Below are 23,081 nucleotides of genomic sequence, written 5' to 3' on the forward strand. Positions count from 1 at the left end.
GTAAAATTCAAGGAGAACCTGGTTCAGGACCTCTAGCATCAATAGAGGTGCTACTTAAAGAATTTCAGTGATGATCTTTTGCTAGAAACTTTTCATTAACTCTGTACTTGTTTTTCCTTCTGATCTTTTTCAGTACACCTGTTAGGCAGGTAATACCTGTGCCTATTATGTCATAGTAAAATTCAAGGAGAACCTAGTCCAGGACCTCTAGCATCAATGAGTACTTAGACCTAAGTGCTACTTAAAAAATTTTATTGATGATCTTTTTCTAAAAATTTTTCATTAACCATGTACCTGTTTTTCTTTCATCTTTTTTGGCACACCTGTTACTATTATGTTATAGTAAAATTCAAGGAGACCTCTAGCATCAATAGAGGTGCTACTTAAAGAATTTCATTAATGATCTTTTCCTAGAAATTTTTCATTAACTCTGTACTTGTTTTTCCCTTTCATCTTTTTCAGTGCACAGGTAATACCTATGCTTATTATGTCATAGTAAAATTCAAGGAGAACCTAGTGCAGGACCTCTAGCATTAATGAGTACTTATTGTTAGACCTAGGTGCTACTTAAAGAATTTCAGTGATGATCTTTTGCTAGAAACTTTTCATTAACTCTGTACTTGTTTTTCCTTCTGATCTTTTTCAGTACACCTGTTAGGCAGGTAATACCTGTGCCTATTATGTCATAGTAAAATTCAAGGAGAACCTAGTCCAGGACCTCTAGCATCAGTAGGGACTTAGTGTTAGGTGCTACTTAAAGAATTTCATTGATGATCTTTTCCTAGAAATTTTTCATTAACTCTGTACTTGTTTTTCCCTCTCATCTTTTTCAGCACACCTGTTAGACAGGTAATACCTGTGCCTATTATGTCATAGTAAAATTCAGGACCTCTAGCATCAATTAAAGAATTTCATTGATGATCTTCTTCTAGAAATTTTTCATCAACCATGTACCTACCTGTTTTTTCTTCAATCTTTCTTGGTACACCTGTAATACACGTAATACCTTCCCTGATTATGTCACACTCTTCTCTGCTCGTCTTCTACAATTATACTCTGTAAATTATTCGTCGAGCGGTGTTGCGTTAGAAGTTGTGTTTAACGAACAACCGCGACGATTGATCGTGCTACGTTGTGTAACGTTGGATAACCTTCGCGAAGGCTTTTTGCGTTTTTCGTGTTAATACCGTGGATGGAGTGGGTGCTCCTCCACTATGTTGTTATCGATCGTCCGATACCGAGCATCAAGGCTACGACGTCTCGCCTTCAGATATATTTAATGAAGATCCTACTCCTTGTTCAATGAGATCTTTCAGGCTCGTACCCGACCCACTTTCGTTCAATTTCGCCATTTAGGTTCATAGTTTTTTTATGGAACTCGTAGTTTGTCTAGAGTGTTCTTCGTATCGCATACCTAGCGTCTTTGAAGCTTTCTTCTTTTTAATAAAAAATCAGCTAAACGTGGAAGTTGTAGGGTTGAAAATAATTCTAAGATAGGTTTATGCGATGGGATAATCGCAGGGTAAATTAAGTAACAGATTTTATTTCATTTTTTAGGGTTCATCCTATCTTTCTTGGCTCTGATACTTTGTGTATCTTAAAATTGATAAGATTCAATTTAATATTAGAACGTTATTCTTGTGTTTCTTGGTGATTAGCTGTTGGTACATTGAATTCAGAAGAGCATCCCAAGTGTTACACTTATTAATGAAACTTTGTTGCTATATAGAACTCTTCAAATTGAACACACCTATATCCCATTGTAGGGGAATTTAACTAATTAATGTACTGATATCAACAAAAATTAATTATTATTACTGGTCCCTTTTGTAAAACACTGAAATAAAAAAGAGAAGTTTCAAAAAATCATAACATTAAATTGAAGTTAATTTTACAAAGAAAGGGTTAATTTTAAGACCTATGTTGATTAGGTATTTTTTACAGGAGTTCTCCAAGTGTTATTCTCATTTATTAATGAAATTTTGCCACTAATAATTGTTCAATAGTTTCGACATACAAATATTTCAACCTGTCTGCAAATCCAAAGGTCGCCAGTTCAAATCTCAGGTTCCCTAAAAATTTTTTTTTATTTAAAAAATTATTTTTTTTTAACTCGCCTATTAATTACATTACATTTATTATAAAATTGAAATTTTGTTATTATCCATTATATAATGTAAATATTTTTTAAACAATTTGACGTCTGTCCCCAAAAAGGGATATAGGCGAATTCGTTAATAATTCATTAATTATTCATTAACGATAAGTGAACGTAATTTCATTAGTATTTCTAACTACAATGTTAAATAATAGATGACGTTGATTATCTGAATGTCAGCTACCTTGAGTATAGGCTCGAGGACTTTATCGATAGCCAGCGTTCAGCATCGACCTGTCCTTAAATTCACGATATGTACATAGGTAGCTGCAATGCTGGTGAAATGTTGGAAAAGATCCAGGAGGACAGAAGCTGCATTCGTAAGCCTCTAGCACCGATAACCATCTCTAAATCTTAACGCGATACAGCGACAACAGTGTCGGACTTCAGGCAGGCGTTAAATATGCGATCCAAAGTCCTCGCATCAAAGTTCTGGGTCCAAAGTGTAGGTCCAAGTTATCGAGACTTCCTAATGAAATATCGTTCGAGCCGAAAATTGAAAGAAATCTTTGTTAAAAATATGAAAAACACGTTCTGTTATTCTTCGTGCAGAACCTCAATTCTGTTTATACGAAACTCTATTATCGAGCTTAATTTACAAGACCATTCTGAATCTCAGTCGCTCGATAAACCGTCTTTCGTGCAGCAGATATTCCCTCTGGAAACTCGGTTTATTCGGATTCAAACAACACGATCGCCACTTACGTTCCAATGGAATTTTAATGCGACTCGCTTTGCTCCGTGGCAACTTAATTGAACTCTCGTTCTGGTGTTGAAAATTCGACGGGAGTAGGTTTGCGAGGAGAAAGCGTGCACGATGGAAAGTGAAAGATATGATATCGTGTTATCAATTCGACGAAAGGATCCCGTTCCATTCGAACGAAAATCGTTTGCTCATGGATTTTTCATGGAACAACGATTCGATTCGTTCATGTTAATCACGGAATAAGAAATTCCTCGATGCAAAATGCTGTTGCGCAATTCGCTTTTTATAAACCGGGAATCTGCATGAATGTTTACGAGGTAATAGGTGATCGACGATCGAGGACGATCAGAGAGTATCGGTATTGTTTTGCCCGCTAAAAGGAATTCGTGTAATCGTCGATATCGACGTCCACCGCGTTCGAGTATCTTCGCGTCTCGTTTATTTGTTAACCTTTGCACTGTTAGTAGGTCGATTAACGTTGCAGATTCATTGTTGCTCGCTGGAAATCGTTTCACCAGGATCGTAACGTACGCTCGAGGAACGTTTGCGACACGGTGACAACGTTGAATAGACCATTGAACATCGCATCCGTTGGATGTGCGTTCTTGATGATATTGATTTGTTGCGAATTTATATTTAGACCCGACGCGAACTTGCCTCGGAGGAACGGGTTATTTATCCTTGTTTTCCTGTTCGGAGCCCACCTGGGAAAGAGATACGTTTCGAAAAGCGCTTCTATCATAGCTGGTGCACGTGCCGCCTTTTCTCGTTGTTGCCTCGTTTTCCCGGAAACGGGCTTCGATTCGTTCGAAAATTCCCCTGTTCCATTTAGCCTATGTACGTCAGAAAGAACGTTTATCGGCTAATGAAAAACGTGATTGATCAATCGAATTTTGTATCGAACAAATTTCCGAGAATTTTTCTTCCTATCTTACCGATGACCGTCTTCCTTTGATTATCGTGGGTCACCGAATATTTTCATGAATTTATTAACCATGTTGCATCGAAAAATCTTTCGTGAACTTTCGAAAGTTTCTGTAACAGGTGGATCCATCTTCCATTCGGGTCATCGATGACCCACGGAGCAAAATTGTGGAATTTATTTATTTATGTCATCGTTGGTGTTTACCTGATTGCGTAAAAAAATAAATGGCAGCCTTCGAAATGTTTCCTCTTAGCAACTTAATTAATCATAATGTACAAGGTGATTAATTATAGGGTTTATAGCATTCGCCGAGTGGAGTGAGAAAATGTCTAATTAGCATAGATTCTAAAATGAATCCTTGCTATGTAAAATCAGCTTTTATTATTTAGTAAGTATGGTTTAGTTGAAGATTGTAAGCATAAGCTTATAATTTACATATTAATATCATCAAAGATTATTTATTATTATTGGTCCTTTTTGTGACACATTAAAATAAAAAAAGAAGTTTTAAAGAATCAAGACATTAAATAATACTTGATTTTATAGAGAAAGGGTGAACTTTAAGACCTCTGTTGATTAGACATATTAATATTAGCAAAGATTATTTATTATTACTGTTCCATATCAAATTAAAATAAAATAAAAGAAAGTTCAAGAAGTCATGATATTAAATAAAACTTGATTTAATAGGGAAAGGGTTAATTCTAAGACCTCTGTTGATTAGACATATTAATATTAGCAAAGATTATTTATTATTACTGTTCCATATCAAATTAAAATAAAATAAAAGAAAGTTCAAGAAGTCATGATATTAAATAAAACCTGATTTAATAGGGAAAGGGTTAATTCTAAGACATATTAATATTAGCAAAATGATCATTTATTATTACTGTTCCATATCAAATTAAAATAAAATAAAAGAAAGTTCAAGAAGTCATGATATTAAATAAAACCTGATTTAATAGGGAAAGGGTTAATTCTAAGACATATTAATATTAGCAAAATGATCATTTATTATTACTGTTCCATATCAAATTAAAATAAAATTTAAAAAATATGAAATAAAAGTTTACTTCACAGAGGAAAGGCCATCCTCCGTGGGTCACCGCTGACCCACGAAGCAGTAACCTACGTCATTATTAACACTTTGACTGCCAAATATTACTTTCGCCTTCCCAAATCTTACGTATATTATCTTCAAAACACTTCATTATATTATTATCCATAATTTCAAGTATCTAATACGAGTATTTCCAATTAAGTAAGTCAAAGAATCCTATCAAAATTCAAGCGCCACCCATAGCAGTCAAAGTGTTAATGTTAATTGCATAAAAATAATTATATAAAGGGTATAGCAGGATAAGATGGTCAAAAGTGCCCTTGAGCCGAATTTGCTTCGCAATGCACCATTCGATAGCATATCCCAAAAAACCATGGTACACCAAGTTTCAACCCTGTACCTCAACCGGGAGGGTAGTTACAGGGTAAGAAAGAAAAAGTAGTTTTTGTCATATTTTCCCTATTTAATGGCATTCAAAAAATCTGAAAAAATTCTAGAATATTCTAGCCATGTTTCTTTATGATTGTGAATTTTTTCAGATTTTTCGTCTGCAAATCCTAGGCGTGAAAAATCAAAAACGCAAAAAAAAGTCGAAAAATTGAGATTTCGGGTAGAAGCTTTCGAGATACTAGACTTTTACTTTTACAGTAGTTAGATATTAGCATGATTGGTGTCCGCAATTTTTTTCAGATTTTTCATTCTGGTGCGTCAAACCGAAAAAAATCAAAAACCGATATTTTCGACATATTTCGTGCGATAACATGAGAAATACTTTGAATTTTTACATTTCCTTTACACACTTAGTGCATTATATGATTTCTAACATTTGTGCACTGGATGCAGTAAAATCTGAATGGAGAAAGTGAAGTTATTGCAAATAATTGAAAATTACGCACCTTATCTGCTAAAATATTAGAAAGTTTTTCAACGTCGCCGATGGCTAAGTCGGTAAGGTGTCCGTCTATGGAACCGCTGAAAACTGTTTTGTCTCGAGTTCGCGCCCCATGTATGTACAATTTTATTTTTTTTCATAAAACAATTTTTTTTGTAATTATTAATTACATAAGAATATACAATAATCATTTAATAACGTATGAAAATAATTTTGAAATATTTTATTATTAAGTATACATAAAAATAAGTGGTGTACTACCGATTTTCTGATTACGTATTGTTCTAATTACGGATAGCTCCCAATATCTTGTTAATTGAAAAGCCGCGTGGTTGTTGGGTTATGATGGATATTGAAAGCAATATATGTGTATTTTACCTTCATTGTACATATGGCCAAAGAGTCGGTAGTACACCACTTATTTTTATGTATACTTAATAATAAAATATTTCAAAATTATTTTCAATTAACAAGATATTGGGAGCTATCCGTAATTAGAACAATACGTAATCAGAAAATCGGTAGTACACCACTTATTTTTATGTATACTTAATAATAAAATATTTCAAAATTATTTTCATACGTTATTAAATGATTATTGTATATTCTTATGTAATTAATAATTACAAAAAAAATTGTTTTATGAAAAAAAATAAAATTGTACATACATGGGGCGCGAACTCGAGACAAAACAGTTTTCAGCGGTTCCATAGACGGACACCTTACCGACTTAGCCATCGGCGACGTTGAAAAACTTTCTAATATTTTAGCAGATAAGGTGCGTAATTTTCAATTATTTGCAATAACTTCACTTTCTCCATTCAGATTTTACTGCATCCAGTGCACAAATGTTAGAAATCATATAATGCACTAAGTGTGTAAAGGAAATGTAAAAATTCAAAGTATTTCTCATGTTATCGCACGAAATATGTCGAAAATATCGGTTTTTGATTTTTTTCGGTTTGACGCACCAGAATGAAAAATCTGAAAAAAATTGCGGACACCAATCATGCTAATATCTAACTACTGTAAAAGTAAAAGTCTAGTATCTCGAAAGCTTCTACCCGAAATCTCAATTTTTCGACTTTTTTTTGCGTTTTTGATTTTTCACGCCTAGGATTTGCAGACGAAAAATCTGAAAAAATTCACAATCATAAAGAAACATGGCTAGAATATTCTAGAATTTTTTCAGATTTTTTGAATGCCATTAAATAGGGAAAATATGACAAAAACTACTTTTTCTTTCTTACCCTGTAACTACCCTCCCGGTTGAGGTACAGGGTTGAAACTTGGTGTACCATGGTTTTTTGGGATATGCTATCGAATGGTGCATTGCGAAGCAAATTCGGCTCAAGGGCACTTTTGACCATCTTATCCTGCTATACCCTTTCGCCATTAGTTAAACGACGTCCTTCGCGGTAATTGTTTCATCGCATTGTTCGAACAGATCCTCGCGAAGGACTTCTTAAACCATCTGCACCGTTTCGACACCGGATTTAGTCCGGCCTTTCTTTTTTTTTTTTTATCTCGCCTCAATTAAGCAAGGTAATAGTTGCGTACGTATGGTGAAACTCGGGTTCGCACGTGTGGATGTACACGTGTGCACACGATTTACCTGGCGACGAGGCAAACGGAGGAATGCGTGTAACGTAAGGCAGCAGTACCGTATCAAATAACGGTTGTGCCACGGTAAGCCTCCGTTTTCACGAAGGGACGGCTTCCCTCGAACCGTTACAAAGCTGTTCTGTCAAAAACAGAAGGGATCTATAAATACGGCCGCACAATGCCAACTTTGCGAATTGCTTCTATTAACGTCGCGTTGTCCATTCGTATTGCGTCAGAGAAGCAGATACATCGGTTCGAGTGGATGCGTGGGCGTGAAATATGTTTCATTGATGAAAACCACGCAATAATTCACCGATAGAACCTCGCGTTTCTTTATCGATTCTTTTCGGGTGAAATTCTGTCTTATCTCGAATCACCGATAAAGTCGATCGATTCGTAGAGTATCTTCTTTTACGAGGCACGTTTTCGTGTTGTCTAGCAATCGTGTGGAACACGCGTTCCTTCGATTAATAGCATTACGCCTTTTTTTTCGCCTGGCTACGATAACGAGTCCGATACGAATGACGCAAACATTTCAAAGTGTCATCTGAACTACGAGCCCGACGAAAACGACACGTGGTACCCTAGGAATTAAAGTAAAAATCTACGATTCGATAGAACGCTTGACAGCCCGTGGTTTTATTTTAACGTTAACGAATAATCACCGCAATTTGAAAGTTCCTTTTTTGTCGTTCACGCCTGGAGGAAACGTACCTTTGAACCGCGAGCTACTTTTACACCGGTACATGTACATATTTGTTGGATAATTAAAGACGACACCGGTTCGCTCCTCGAACGTGCCGAATAACTAATTAAACCTGCCTCTTTGTTATAGTAAATTAATGTTATTGTCGGCAATCATCTGGCGAACGCGTCACGATTAATGTCGTAAATTCGTTATCGTTTGTTTTTTTTTCGTTCAGTATTTTCCTGAACGTCAGTCGTATGAAATATAATAAACAGGTCAATCCAGAGATTGTGCCACTGTGCGAATCATCGAGGTTTTAAAAGGATTCGTATATCGGAGGAAATAATGTCTAAAGAAATAGTGTTAGATCGACTTTTGGATGGCGGACCGCGGAGAGAGTCCGAAAACGCCGCGGCGGACCATGGAGAGAGCCTCGATTCTAATTTAATTCTCCACTTTATATTTTCATTTTCTACATTTTCTGAAGCTTAAAAATTATTTATCTAGGTTAATATGATATATTAGGTTAATAATAACTTTAGATTAACATCTTTATGCATCTGTTTTATAAATTTGAAGCCCAATTAACCCAGACTCCAAAAAAATTAAATTATTTCACTTTGCTGCTCCCTACAGTTAATTTCCTCTATTATCTTCTATAATCGTCCTCATTAAATGAAATTCTCAGTTACCTGCGTACTCCACTTTATTCGAAGCTTAGCATTGAATTGAATTTTCAGCGGTATCGGTGCGAATTCGTTCGATGAGAATATTTCTCATCCGATAAATCGTACAAGGAAATATTGTTGTCGGTGAGATATTAAATGCACGTGTAGTTGGCTTTCGTCCGGCGAAAGAAAGTAGTCGGTCCCGTTACGAAATAGCGAGTGAATGCCGATTATCTGGGTCAGACAAAAGCGGAACTTACACGCTTGCTCGAAAGATTGTCGAATCGTTTAACTCGCAGCCATTTACTTTAACTTCTGTACATTTCGACCGCTGTCGTTCCACTCGATGGCAAGGGTAATCGAGGAAAGCGATTACAATGCTCTGTTTGCTTTTCGAAAAACTATACAGCCTTACCTGGACAGCTTATACGAGCCGGGGCTATCTTCTGACTAAGGTTTGGGTTTCTCGTAGACCGCTCAATTTCTTGACCCATAGTCGAGAAATTGAGCTTTCTTATTTCTCGTTAACCCCAGGGTGAATGGATTTACGAATCCACGAAATTGTATAGATTTTTTCTGGCCGGGAAAGTACCTTTTGTCTCTTCAAAAAATTCTTCTTTTCCGTGTTATTAACACTAGAACTACGAAATTAATCAGAATGACTGGTTTCAAGGTTCTTATTTTAAATTAGAAATCTTATCGAGGTATTTTTGTTGAAATTTACTAAAAGTTATAATTTGTTAGAATTAAGAAAAAAATAGTAAAAGCCAATTTTTTTATTTTTTTATTTGATTATGTAATAAAAATTTAAAATATGACATTTGTAGTCGGTCATTTAAAACTTATAGGTAATTAAAATTTCCCAGAATGTGATTAATTAGGTTCTTAGATGAAAAATCAAGATTTTCGGAAATTTTAATTACTTGTAATTTCTAAGTGCATTGACAATATTAAATTTACAAATGTCATATTTAAAATTTTCATTATAGGCTCACATAAAAAAATTGAAAAATGACTCTTCACTATTTTCTTTTACAATTTCAACAAATTATAATTTTTACAGTTTCTCAAAAAACCTCAAGTCATTTGGTCCAATTTTAAATGAGGTGTTCTGTTTTAAACGGTGTCCGAATACTTTTGTACACCACCCACGCCAAAATAATGTTTTGGATCGACTAGTTAACAGAAATGTTCATAGAAATTTTGAATTCGAATAATCCTCCGTATAATGTAAGATGCTTCTGAAAAATGCGTTCCATTTCTCCGAGGCCCAGCATCTCCGTCTATATTTAAAACTGTCACGATTGAAGTTTCACAACGTCGTGTCACAATTTCAGGAATTCGTTGTGCTCTCTAGCAGTCGGTTAATTTCTTTCATCGAGACGGTTTGCTCGCGCGAATTACTCCCGCGAATCGGTGGCTCGGATTAACACGGTTCCGCGCACAGGGCCAAGTACGAAGCGCGCCTTTTCATCGGGTATGAATGCAGCGATTTCTTCTCGCCTTTTGCCAGCGAAAAAAATATCTCTCCTCGTGGGAGCGCGTTTCTTTTTTCGTTTCTCTCGCGAACTCGTCGGATTCGTTTGAAAGGATTTTTCTTTTTTTTCATCGGAACAAAGGAGACGTATAAACGCGGCAACGGGAGAAAGAGAGACAGAGGAGGAAGGAGGCTTTTTAGAAATGTAAAAGGTGAAACTGAAAAACCACCAAGATCTCGACCTTTCACGATTGAACGAGTATTTCGTTTGCTTTCGACGAGTTTCAACGACACGTGGAACTCGGTAATTGAATCTCGTATCAAACGATATGTTAATTAAGCCTGATTAGAATACAGGGGCTTAAACGTTTCCGGTTTCGATTCCGTTCAGGAAGTAAAAGACTAATACATTTTCATAGTTTTGTTTTAATGATCTATCGATAAGATCGGTAATCCTTAGATTTACAGTTTGGTAATTACCGTTATGTATTTCGAAACGTTCGTAGCACGTTTTTACAGCGTGGGTCATCGGTGAGTCACGGAGTATTTTGCTTCCAAACGGATTTCTGCATTTATTATACAATGTACAGTATCACGAGGGACCGTGTTAAGTTTACGACACGTTTTTATAGCGTGAATCATCGGTGACCCACTGAGTATTTTCCTTCATCAGTTCCTACGCTTGTTATGCTGTGCGTGGTATATCATGGTGAGTTTCATAAAAAAATGTAATACGTTCTTGTGGCGTGGGTTATCGATGACCCCCATGGAGTACTTTCCTTCATCTACTCTTGTTGTTCGATATGTGGTATATCATGAGGGGTTTTATAAAAAATTGTAATAAGTTTCTTTGGCATGGGTCGACGATGACCCATGGAATATTTTCCTTCATCAGTTCCTACTCTTGTTGCTCGATGCGTGGAATATTATGATGGGTTTCATAAAATATTGTAATAAGTTTCTTTGGCATGGGTCTTCGATGACCCATGGAATATTTTCCTTCATCAGCTCCTACGATTATTGTACAATGTATGCTGTACCATAATGGATTTTATAAAAAATTGTTATAAGTATCTGATTACTTGTAATTGTTTCATAATAAATTGTAATAAGATTTTGTGACGTGGGTTATCAACGACCCATGAATAGGATTTTTCTTCTAAATTCTGTATCATGGAAAATTACATTTAAAAAATTGTAATTTGTTCTTGAAACGTTGGTGACCCACGGAGTATTTTTATTCTGAATAGATTCTTTATCCCACATTTGCTATATCATGGAGAATTACAAGAAAAAGTTGTAATTCGTTCTTGAGACTTGAGTGTCCCACGCACTAGTTCCCTTTCAAATCATTTTCTTACTCGGTATTTAGGTGACCCACGGAGTATTTTTATTCTAAATCAGTTCTTCATTTTACATTTGTTATATCATGGAGAATCACATTAAGAAATTTTACTTCTTGAGTGACCCACAGGCTAGTTTTCTTTCAAACCATTTCCTTACTCGGTATTCAAATGACCCACGGAATATTCTTATTCTAAATTAGTTCTTTATTCCACATTTGCTATATCGTAGAGAATTATATTAAAAATTTTTATTGTTGAGACGTGAGTGACCCACGGAGTAGTTTTCTTCTAAACCACTTTCTTACTCGCTGTTCAAGTGACCCACGGAGTATTTTTATTCTAAATCCCACATTTGCTATATCATAGAGAATTACATCAAAAAATTTTAATTCCCATGACGCGAGTGACCCACGGAGTAGTTTTCTTCTAAACCACTTTCTTACTCGCTGTTCAAGTGACCCACGGAGTATTTCATTCTAAATTAGTTCTTTATTCCACATTTGCTATATCGTAGAGAACTGTATTAAAAAATTTTAATTGTTGCGACGTGAGTGAACCACGGGCTAGTTTTCTTTCAAACCATTTTCTTACTCGGTATTCAAATGACCCACGGAGTATTTTTATTCTAAATCCCACATTTGCTATGTCATAGAGAATTACATTAAAATATTTTAATTCCCAAGACGCGAGTGACCCACGGAGTAGTTTCCTTTCAAACCATTTTCTTACTCGGTATTCAAATGACCCACGGAATACTTTTATTCTAAATCAATTCTTTATTTTACATTTGCTATATCATGGAGAATTATATTAAAGAATTTTAATTCCCAAGACGCAAGTGACCCACTGAGTAGTTTTCTTTCAAACCATTTTCTTTCTCGGTATTCAAATGACCCACGGAGTATTTTCATTCTAAATCCCACATTTGCTATATCATAGAGAATTACATCAAAAAATTTTGATTCCCAAGACGCGAGTGACCCACGGAGTAATTTTCTTCTAAATCACCTCTTTACTCCATATTCAGGTGTAAATAAAAACAAACGCAGGTATTTCGCCAGAAAATGATCTACCATTGCAATGAAACGACGTAACGAATCAATTGCTCAACAATTTCAATGGTGAACCATCGATGCGACGGTTCGGTTAACAGCACGTGGTACTTGAAACGGGAACGATACGCGTCAAATTCGTACGGATCTCTGTTTCACTTTGAATATTCATCGGCAGCTGTTAGCGGGCTAATCGATCGCCACCACTTCGCCAGTTCGCTGGTCGCATTCTGCTGGCTTGTTTGCGTACACAATCGTGGCCAGCTCTTTCCACGTTCACGCGACCACGGAAAAGTGTGTCACGCTTAAGCTTGCCCCGTAAATCGAGTCAGCGTTTAAGTTTTTCTTCCGGTCTACATCGTTTCCATCCCATTAGAACCGTGTATTCTTAACTTTCCTAGAACCGCTTCGCTACTTTAATCCCGACTCAGGCTACTTTCAAGTACACCTGAAAATCCTGGAAACTTGCGTCATCGTCGACACTTTTCCTTTGACTTTCGTCATTTCCAGATTACCGATCGAATTCAGTCGCGAAAACGTCTGTCGAGCTAGCGCCCCCACCTTGCAAAAATAAAAAAACACATACATGGAAATTATGAGCTTTCATATTTCGCAAATTATAAATTTTCAGCTCGTCAAACTAAAAAGGAATTTAAACATTTCAGTGGGGGGGCTCAGCCCCCCATTCCTTAATAATGAAAATATTGAATCGGTTTTTGCGGCAGAACTAGGAGCTATTTATGAGCTTTTAAAATAATATAATTCTGATTTTTGAGCTCATCGTTTTAACCCTAAAACAATCCCTTAAATAATTTAACTCAAGAGAGAAATACACCTGAGTCGACGTCGACTCAGCCCCCCCACTGAAATGTTTAAATTCCTGTTTAGTTTGACGAGCTCAAAATTTTTAATTTGCGGAATATGAAAGCTCATAAATAGCTCATAATTTTCATGTATGTGTTTTTTTATTTTTATGGGGGGGGGGGCTAGCTCGACAGACGTGTCGCAAAACTTGCAGCGAATTCTCCCGGTTCGAACGGACGTGGAAACTGGATGGATTTCTCGATCGAAAGGGATCAAAGATCGATCAAACGATATCGGTTACGGTGCTCTATAAAAATCGTAAAAAGCGGAGGGAACAGAATTCAGGTACACGGAATGGCAGGTAGAAGCGTACCGGTATACTCGAGTTTGCTTGTTGTCGCTTTTACTACCTTGACATGGATTCTCGCCAGTCAGGGCCGGGGACACTCGAAAAGGACCCCCGTCTGTTCGTTTCGCTCGGCAACCCTTTCAACATCTCGGCGAAAATTCAATTTCATTCCCGTGGATGATTATCTATCAACGTCCCAGAGGCGAGAAAATACCTTGAAACGTTTTGTGCACCTCCGTGTGTGAATTAATGATGATTTTTCATTCAGAAACGCGTTATTTCTTTCTCAGACGTTGAACGAAAATTTGATGTAGAAGTTAATTGATTTTATATCTGGAAGGTTGAGGAGGTTTGTCCATTTATAGCGCGATATATGCAAAATTTTATTCCCATTTTAATTCGATTTGGTATTTCTTTCATTTAAATTTACTTTAATTTCGCAACTTGTTATTGGATAAGACAGAATTGCAGCTTTTAGTGTTTTTTTGTGGGAACGAATGTTTTTCTTTGAAATGAACCAGGTATAAAACCGATCGTTTTGAACAGTTGTAATAATACAACGATCGTGGTTGTTTAATTCCATGCAGAAATTAAGTGATTGTTCTTTATTTTGCTACTGTGTCGTCGGTGAAATTTGGGAAGAATTTCAAGGGGTTAACCCTTTGAGGAGCAGTGTACGTATTTGTACCACCTTTTCGTCTTTAGTCTTTTCTTTAATTAGGAATTAATTTTCAAATTTGTTCAACATATGAGTACTTTTTAAATGTGTTTACTTATAATTAGTTGTAAATAATTAAAACCCCAAAAATTCGGTTTTTTTCCAGAATAAATTCGATTATTCTTGAACGAAAAATCCTACAGCTCTGAAAATTTGTGTGCATATATCCTATACCCAGTACTATAACATATATTTTTTCAGAATTTTTCGCATGCCAGTTTTCTCAAAAAAATTATTGAATTTTGCAATGACGTTTCGATAACCTTTGATTTCAAAAATGTGCCCCTCAAAGGGTTAAAGACTTTCAATATACTACCCTAATTACGTGGAGCAGCAATGAGAAAATCAAGAAAGAATTAATTTGTCTCGTCAGATTTATTTTCAAAAGTTTTCCAAACGAATCATTGCGATCATATTAAAAGCAGCGAACCTGTGCTAAACGCTTTAAATATATCTACACGGTTTCCCGTCGTACTCGAACGAAGAAGTCTGTAAATATTTTCCATAGTTTGCAAACACACCAGTTCCCCAGGTAAACCAACAGACGATAAATCTCCTTGCATGAAGTTATCGAAATTGTATTTTAGATCAGCGCTTCTCAACGAGCGTGGGTCATTTATGAAAAAGTTGAGTATTAATCTTCTGAATTTTTCAACCGTGATTTAGAATAATATTTTGGGTCGTTTGTAACCCATGTTTAAATTTAGAAAAAGGGGGAAAATAGTTATGATTGATTGAAATTATTAAGAAGACCTAAAGACTAAACGTGTAAATTGTTTAATATAACGCGAAATGGTGTTCTTATGACGAGTGTCAAGAGTGACGTTGAAAAGGACACGATTTCAGGGTCTCGTTCAAAAATATTGCATGAATGAATAGTGTAACCTATGCACGAGAATAAATTTAGCATAACCTTCTGAAACAGCTAACCTTGGCTAATCATCGTTTTTGTCTGTCTCCACGTCGCACTGCTGCTCGAATATGAGTGTATAATTTGATTTAAAAATAAAGAAAGAAAATACATGGCAGCCTTCGAAATGTTTCCTCTTAACAGCTTAATTAATCCTATTATGTAAGGTGATAAAAGAAAATATGGTCTTATGCTTACAAAGCTTGCAGCACTGTAAGTAGTGGAATAAAAAATGTCTAATTAACATTGGCTCTATAATTAACCCTTTCTCTGTAAAATCAACTTTTATTGTTTAACAAGTATGGTTTAGTTCAAGTATGGTATTAATAGAGTGTCAGCAAAAATTATTTATTATTACTGATCCTTTTTATAACAGACTAAAATAAAAAAAAAGTTTAAAAAATCATAGCATTAAATAAAAGTTGATTTTACAGAGAAAGGGTTAATTTAAGACTAATATTAATTAGTCATTTTTTATTCCACTTGCTCCTCAAGTGTTACGCTCACTAATTAATGAAACTTTGCCTCTATAAATATTGCTACTAATTGTTTAATAGATATTAGCAATTAAAGTTAATTACTCCTTACATTCTAAAGTATAACACTCACACGTACAAAGGGTTAAACCCATGCCTGCGAATCTAGAGGTCGCCAGTTCAAATCTCGGGTTCCCTAATTTTCTTTTTTTATTAAAAAATAAATTTTTTTTTATTAATTTATTAACTACATTGCATTTATTATAAAATTAAAAATTTTTTATTATTATCCATCACGTAACGTTAATATTTTTTAAACAATTAGACCTCTGCCTCCAACATGGGAAATAAGAGGATTCAGCTTGACAAGTTCTATAAGGTGGCAAAGTTTTATTAATAACTTAGTCTAGAACTTGTGGAGTTCCCTATATTTATCTTGTACTTTCTTGAAAGCTGAAGAAACAAGCAGAAAAAAAGTTTAAAGTGTTCAGTTTTCACAATGACCCTTCCATGTGTGAATACCCTCCTTAAGTGTCCGAGGATCACTTGTGATCATAGGATATGTAAATAGATATGCATTCGCAAAATCAGCAAACACTATCAAACAATTAAAGGTCATTTACTTTTCTTTTTTTTGCAACACAGCACAGATGGATGTAAATAATCTCCTATTGTGTGCATTCACGTATGAACACGTGTTCATTTGCATGATCGCAGGTATATATGTCTCTACATAATTAGCTTACAATTAAGTATCTAAAATTAAACTATTTTTTAAAAATTAAATTTTCTATGAAGAATTTCATTAAGTATTTCTTGGTGCGCAACTTTTTTAAAACACTGAGGATTTCTGAAGTCTTCGTTCGATCAGAATGCACTTATAATTGCAATTAGAATTACATTTGATCGTAGTTTAAACGGAACACGAGATTACGGTTTCGAAATCCTTTGTAGTTGTTCTTTCATACGGTGTTTCAAACACACAGCTGCATTCCCCTGGCGTATATTTACCTATACATATACTTATTCTCGGTTGCACACCTGCTCGTATTAGTTGCACCGCAGGTGCATCTACCTTTGCACACGACACCTCGAATGACCGGCATTCCATGACGATATTTCGTGATTTTTACCACACTTGAACAATTCTTCGCTCTGTTTATTAATTTTTAATATCTTTTGGATTATTCCAGAAAACAGGAAGCTTTTAATTTATTTTTGTTAAATTAATTTTCTGTTACCATTCGTTCTAAATATATTACATTGGCAATTGAATTTTTAATCTCGATATTTTATTAAAATTCAAATGAATAATTTTAATTTGTATTATGTATGAAGTCTTCGTAACGAAGAAAAATTTATTGTCATCGTGACATAAGAATCAATGATTCTTTCTTTTCCTATTTTATCCTCAAGGCCGATTATAAACCAGCTGATTCGATATTCAAAGTTAACAAAATCGTGGAGAATCATTTTGCAATCATCTTCGCCGACCTTGTCTCGATCTTGGGGAATAACAATCGATATCCAGCCATGGATTCCAGACTTGTGAAATCACATACCTTTTTCCTCCCAAAATTTCAATTAACACCGTCGTTAAATTCCGACATTCTTCGTGTAAATCTGTTCGATATTATTCAAATGAAAAAGCTAGATAATTGTACTGGTAAAATATGCAGTTGAAATATTTTAAAATATCCACCTTTGATCAAATTATTTTATTTTAGTTTTAAAAAATACTCGAATGTTTGCCGTGCAAATTGGATCCAGCCTTTGTCTCGAGGAATCGCAATTAAATCTCTGTCATGACGAAATTTCATATCAAACATTGAGTAAGAGCACTGACCGTGGATTCAGTGTTCCACGAAAGTCTTTAAATTTGTATTTTATTCATCTATCAATTAACCTTTTAAAATCCAAATTTTCTGTGTTTTTGAAAAAGTATTTCAAAAGTCGATGATGTGCAAGGTAACTTATTCAATTGTTGACCCCTGATTGCTACAATGTATTTCTTTTATAATAAACTATAATTCTATTTGGAGGAGAAAGTATTCAGTCTACGAAAGTAAATTATTATTTTATTATTTAACCCTTTAACAGCGGGGTTTGAGTCAGTCGTGACCCAAATAAGGATATTAATCTAAAGTTCAATATATAATTTTTAAACGAAAGAGTTTCATATATTAGAACAGTGTAAAATTTTGAAAATAACACTAGGGCTTTCTCCATGGTCCGCCGTTTTGGGGCGCTCTTCCTGGTCCGCCGTTCGAAAATTAAAAATTATGTTTTATATTATATTTCATACTTTTTTTTTTAGAAAAAACGTAAATCATTATTCAGGGGCTTTTTTAATTTCAAAAGTGTGAACAAGAAAATTGTGCATAAATGTAAGATAAACATTTGCTATGTTACCTTGAATAGTTACACGTGTCTATAGAAGGTTAAGCATATTTTCTTTTTCATATTTGCAATTGCTATTGTAGTTAATGATACTTATAAAAATTCAGTTTTTTAAGTAACATTCAATTAATCAATTTTGTATCGATAAATACATATTTTAATAAATTCATCTCATTTGTAGTCTACCGCAGTCTCTGCATAGATGTTTCATGATATTCAAATCTGGATAGCTTTTTTATTCAAGTCGAAACCTGGTACATTTCCACCGTTAAACCACCTGTTTGGTTCCTCCAGTTTTTTATCCCATCAAATGTAAAGAAAATTAACAAAAAACCTCAATATTTCAAAGGTGTTACGTTCTTAATGAGAAACACAGCCAGTCAGTTTTTTAAACCTCCCAAAATTTTTTGTTTCGTATATTTTACTTCAAAATCGCCAAAATTCCATCGCAAATAAATTAAATATCATTTGTTAACTTTAGTAAATTATTCCACGAAGAAAAAGATCCGAAGGTCTCAGACGTTGCTGTCAAAATTTCTTAATATCTCAATTAATTTTCTTTATAAAATCAAAAATTTGAAATTCCTTTTCCATTATAAGCAGTATACTCGAGCGTTGAGCTCTTCTGGTTCTTCCAAGTAATTTCACGAACGTATGACTTCCGTTTTAAAAATAAATCGCGATATTGATTCAAATTAGATATCTCGTGTGTAAGCGTGTAAAAACTGTTCGACCGGGTGTCTTATCGAATAAAGTACGCTTAACAAAGCGATTGCAGCACAGCCTTGGCCTAAGATAATTTCACAAGATTGACAAAAAAGAAAAAAAGGAAAAGAAACATTTTAAATGTTGATAAAGCGAGCTTTGCTCGACGAGAACTGTCGTGTTTCTTATACGAAAATATGAGACATAGGATTTCCTAATGAAAACGTGAATTAATTAAACCGGGAACTTAATCATATCAGTCAATAAAACTGGCTTTTATAATTATCGAATATGTATGTCCCTCTGAATCATATTTTTGTAAGTAAATCATCATTTCAAATGGTAATTTAATTTTATGCTATTGTACCCAATGGGTGATGCTTGAATTTCCATTGGAATTCATTACCCATAGGTTTAAGTAACTTAATTTTAACTTACATTTTACAGCGATCTTATTTTGGATCTGTGTTATGAATAATAAATTTCATATTTAAATTTAAATCAATATTTAACATCTCAGTTAATTTATAATTATTGATTATTAAATTATAACTTAGACTTCACTTTCAATTTTTAGTGTTAATTTAATATTTCAGTTTATTAAAGCCTGGGTCTTTTTATAGGAAAGGTGTAAAATTTAGAAAATTAAAATATAAAATACAATATTAAATTAGAATTTTTCTTTCATATATTGGAAGAAGAATTTTTAAATAAACAGTTTAAAATTAGGGCTCTCTCCATGGTCCGCCGTCAGAGGGTTGACATATATTTACATAAATTTATTAATTTACATTTACAATTAACTTTATCTAAAATTCAACATAGCTATATCTGACTTATATTATTCCAAGTGAATTCTAAACATAATCCAACCATATTACCTCCATCAATGTTATCATTTTACTTTCGAGTTACAATCATCTAAGTATTCCTGTTTTATCACTTCCTCCTGTCGTACTTAATCCACGAATCATTCGAAAGTACGTGGAACGAAAGTCCAGTCAGAGGCATTCAAATAGAAAGTTCAGTTATAACAGTATTTCGATAATCACAGCCGATGAAGGTCGTCTACTATTTTTCTGAAGGTAGTGAAAAATGGTTAAAAAATCGTTACTCCACCATTCGATGGAATGTTTAAAAAATCATTTGCGATAATGAGACATTTATATATTTTTCACAAATATCGATTGCAACCTATCTCTTTTATACAGAATAAATGGAATAAATTAAATATAAAATGGAGTGATCTTTTGTCGGTTACAGTGAACCTGGCCGACAGCGGAGGACAGAGGGTAGACATGACGCACTTCGATTTGCTGAAGGTCCTTGGAACTGGAGGTACGTGAACGAAATCCTTTATAAAAGATTATTCGCCTTGTCGCGCACACCGAACCAAAGATTAACAAACCAATTTCAAGAAACTTTTTAACCCTTTACAGACGATCTAAACATAATTATCATAATAATTTATAATTCCGTACATACTGCCTTATATTCTTGATACACAACAGAGATCTAAATGTAGGCAGTTAAGATTTATAATATTTGCTTTGGAGGATGGAATTATTACTTCTTTTAATTTAAATTAATTATACTCTCCGCAAGCTTAACAATGCTCCGTCTCCAAAGGATTAACACATTTCTGCAGGTGTTGAATTAAATAGGAATAGGAGGATCCTATCAGAATTTCCCAAATTTCCTAAATTTCCTAATTCCCTATATTTTTTTAATTTCCTGAATTTCCTATATTTTTCAAATTTCCTAAATTCTCTATATTTTCTAAATTTCCTGAATTTCCTATATTTTTCAAATTTCCTAAATTCTCTATATTTTCTGAATTTCCTATATTTTTTTAATTTCCTAAATTCCCTATGTTTTCTAAACTTCCTGAATTTCCTATATTTTTCAAATTTCCTAAATTCCCTATGTTTTCTAAATTTCCTAAATTCCCTATATTTTTTAAATTTTCTAAATTCTCTATATTTTATAAATTTCCTGAATTTCCTATATTTTTTAAATTTCCTAAATTCCCTATATTTTTTAAATTTCTTATATTTTTAAATTTGCTAAATTTCTTATATTTTTTAAATTTCCTGTTTTCTAAATTTTCTATATTTTTTAAATGTCCTAAATTTCCTATATTTTCTAGATTTTCAAAATTTCATAAATGTCACTATTCATATTTATAAATCATATTAAAATAACACAGAACCCGTTAAATGATTTTTTTCTCAAACGTCTTCGGTCAGAAATAATTAACACTATTAGTTGAAGAAGCTCTTTCGATAAAGAGCGAACGTAAGTAGGGCTACATAAGATGGGCAAAACTTTTCTGCAGCTTACGGTAAGGTGTTCCTGGTGCGAAAGAGGACGGGCACCGATGCTGGACGTCTTTACGCCATGAAAGTATTGAAGAAAGCGTCGATCGTGCAGAAGAAGAAGACGACCGAGCACACGAAAACGGAGAGACAAGTTCTGGAGGCCGTTCGAGACAGTCCTTTTTTAGTTACCTTGCATTACGCCTTTCAGACGGACGCCAAGCTCCATCTGATTTTAGGTAAATTACATGCGCTATGGTATCTATGATAATAGACAGAGCTGTCGTTAAATATCGCGGTGCCCGGGGCAAAGTCGAAATTATGAGAAAATATTTAATTAGAAAGAAATAATTCCTTAAATCTATTGTAATAAAATTATGGTTTAACAGAGGGTATTTTATCTCTGTCATTTATTGCAAAATTTAACATAGGGTATTTGTAGTATTTGAGCGTGGGGCCCGGGGCAAGATGCCACTTTTGTCCGGTACTGGGGGCTCTGATAATCTTAAAATCTGTTATGATAAAATTGTAATATAACAAAGAGATCTTATATCTATTATTCATTCTAAAATTTAACATAGGGTGTTCATAGTATTTTGAAAATATTTAAACGTGGGGCCCGGGGGCAAGTGCCCCTTTTGTCCGGTACTGGAGGCTCTGATAATCTTAAAATCTGTTATGATAAAATTGTAATATAACAAAGGGATCTTATATCTATTAAAATTTAACATAGAGTATTCATAGTATTTTGAAAATATTTAAACGTGGGGCCCGGGGGCAAGTGCCCCTTTTGTCCGGTACTGGAGGCTCTGATAATCTTAAAATCTATTATGATAAAATTATAATATAACAAAGGGATCTTATATCTATCATTCATTCTAAAATTTAACATAGGGTGTTCATTGTATTTTGAAAATATTTAAATATGGGGCCCGGGGCAAGTGCCCCTTTTGTCCGGTACTAGGAGCTCTGATAATAAAAATAAGAAGAGATGTAGAAAAATCTATGATAAGAGGAGTAAAACTATTTTTAATACTTCAATGACATCAGTTTGTTGCAAGATGCACATTATTGATGAAGTCAAACGAGAACTTTGCTTTTTACAGATTATGTCAGTGGTGGTGAGCTGTTTACGCATCTATATCAGCGGGAACACTTCACCGAGGACGAAGTGCGGATTTATATCGGGGAAGTTATTTTAGCGTTAGAACATTTGCACAAAGTGAGTCTTCATTCTCCCTTTTTTTTTTCTCTGCATTGAATATAATATTTTACAAATCAAAATTATACTTTCCTCTGATTCAATATTTTAATTAATAAAATAATTTTCTGTTCCAGCTGGGCATCATCTACAGGGATATTAAATTAGAAAATATTCTGCTGGACAGAGAGGGTCATATCGTGTTAACTGATTTCGGTTTAAGTAAAGAGTTTCTGCCGCACGAAAGGGACAGCAACGCCCGTGCTTACTCCTTTTGCGGAACTATCGAGTACATGGCACCGGAAGTGGTACGAGGGGGCTCAGCGGGACACGATATTGTGAGTCAGGATGAATTTGCGTCACGATTCGTTCCCTTCGTTCCTGGAACTTCGTTATCGCGGTCAACCTTTCCTCAGACCAAATCACTATTTATCGGCTCCTCATTATCTCCTTTATATTTTCTTTTCCTTATTTTATTTACTTAAGAAGGTAATATTATTTTTACCATCGTACAATCTCTTTAAATAAAAATAAATTCATTTATTTATTTATTTATGAAACACTCTGTACATTCTCAGCCTAATTAATAAATAATAAATAATTTAAGTTAAAAATTCCAAAGT

At 34.3% G+C, this 23,081-nt stretch overlaps 1 protein-coding gene across 5 annotated transcripts in view; it reads left to right on the plus strand.

Annotated features, from left to right (window-relative positions):
• LOC114880204 (ribosomal protein S6 kinase alpha-5-like) overlaps window positions 1-23,081 on the plus strand; it is a 40,817-nt gene that overhangs the window by 10,425 nt on the left and 7,311 nt on the right. For all 5 annotated transcript variants that reach the window (XM_029195962.2, XM_029195960.2, XM_029195958.2 and 2 more), the window contains 4 exons: window positions 20,203-20,277; window positions 21,278-21,496; window positions 22,364-22,479; window positions 22,596-22,796. In XM_029195962.2, coding sequence (XP_029051795.1) covers window positions 20,203-20,277; window positions 21,278-21,496; window positions 22,364-22,479; window positions 22,596-22,796 — 611 coding nt within the window. The remainder of the gene's footprint in view (window positions 1-20,202; window positions 20,278-21,277; window positions 21,497-22,363; window positions 22,480-22,595; window positions 22,797-23,081) is intronic.

The sequence above is a fragment of the Osmia bicornis genome, chromosome 8 (genome assembly GCF_907164935.1).
Source record: "Osmia bicornis bicornis chromosome 8, iOsmBic2.1, whole genome shotgun sequence".
NCBI lineage: Eukaryota > Metazoa > Arthropoda > Insecta > Hymenoptera > Megachilidae > Osmia > Osmia bicornis.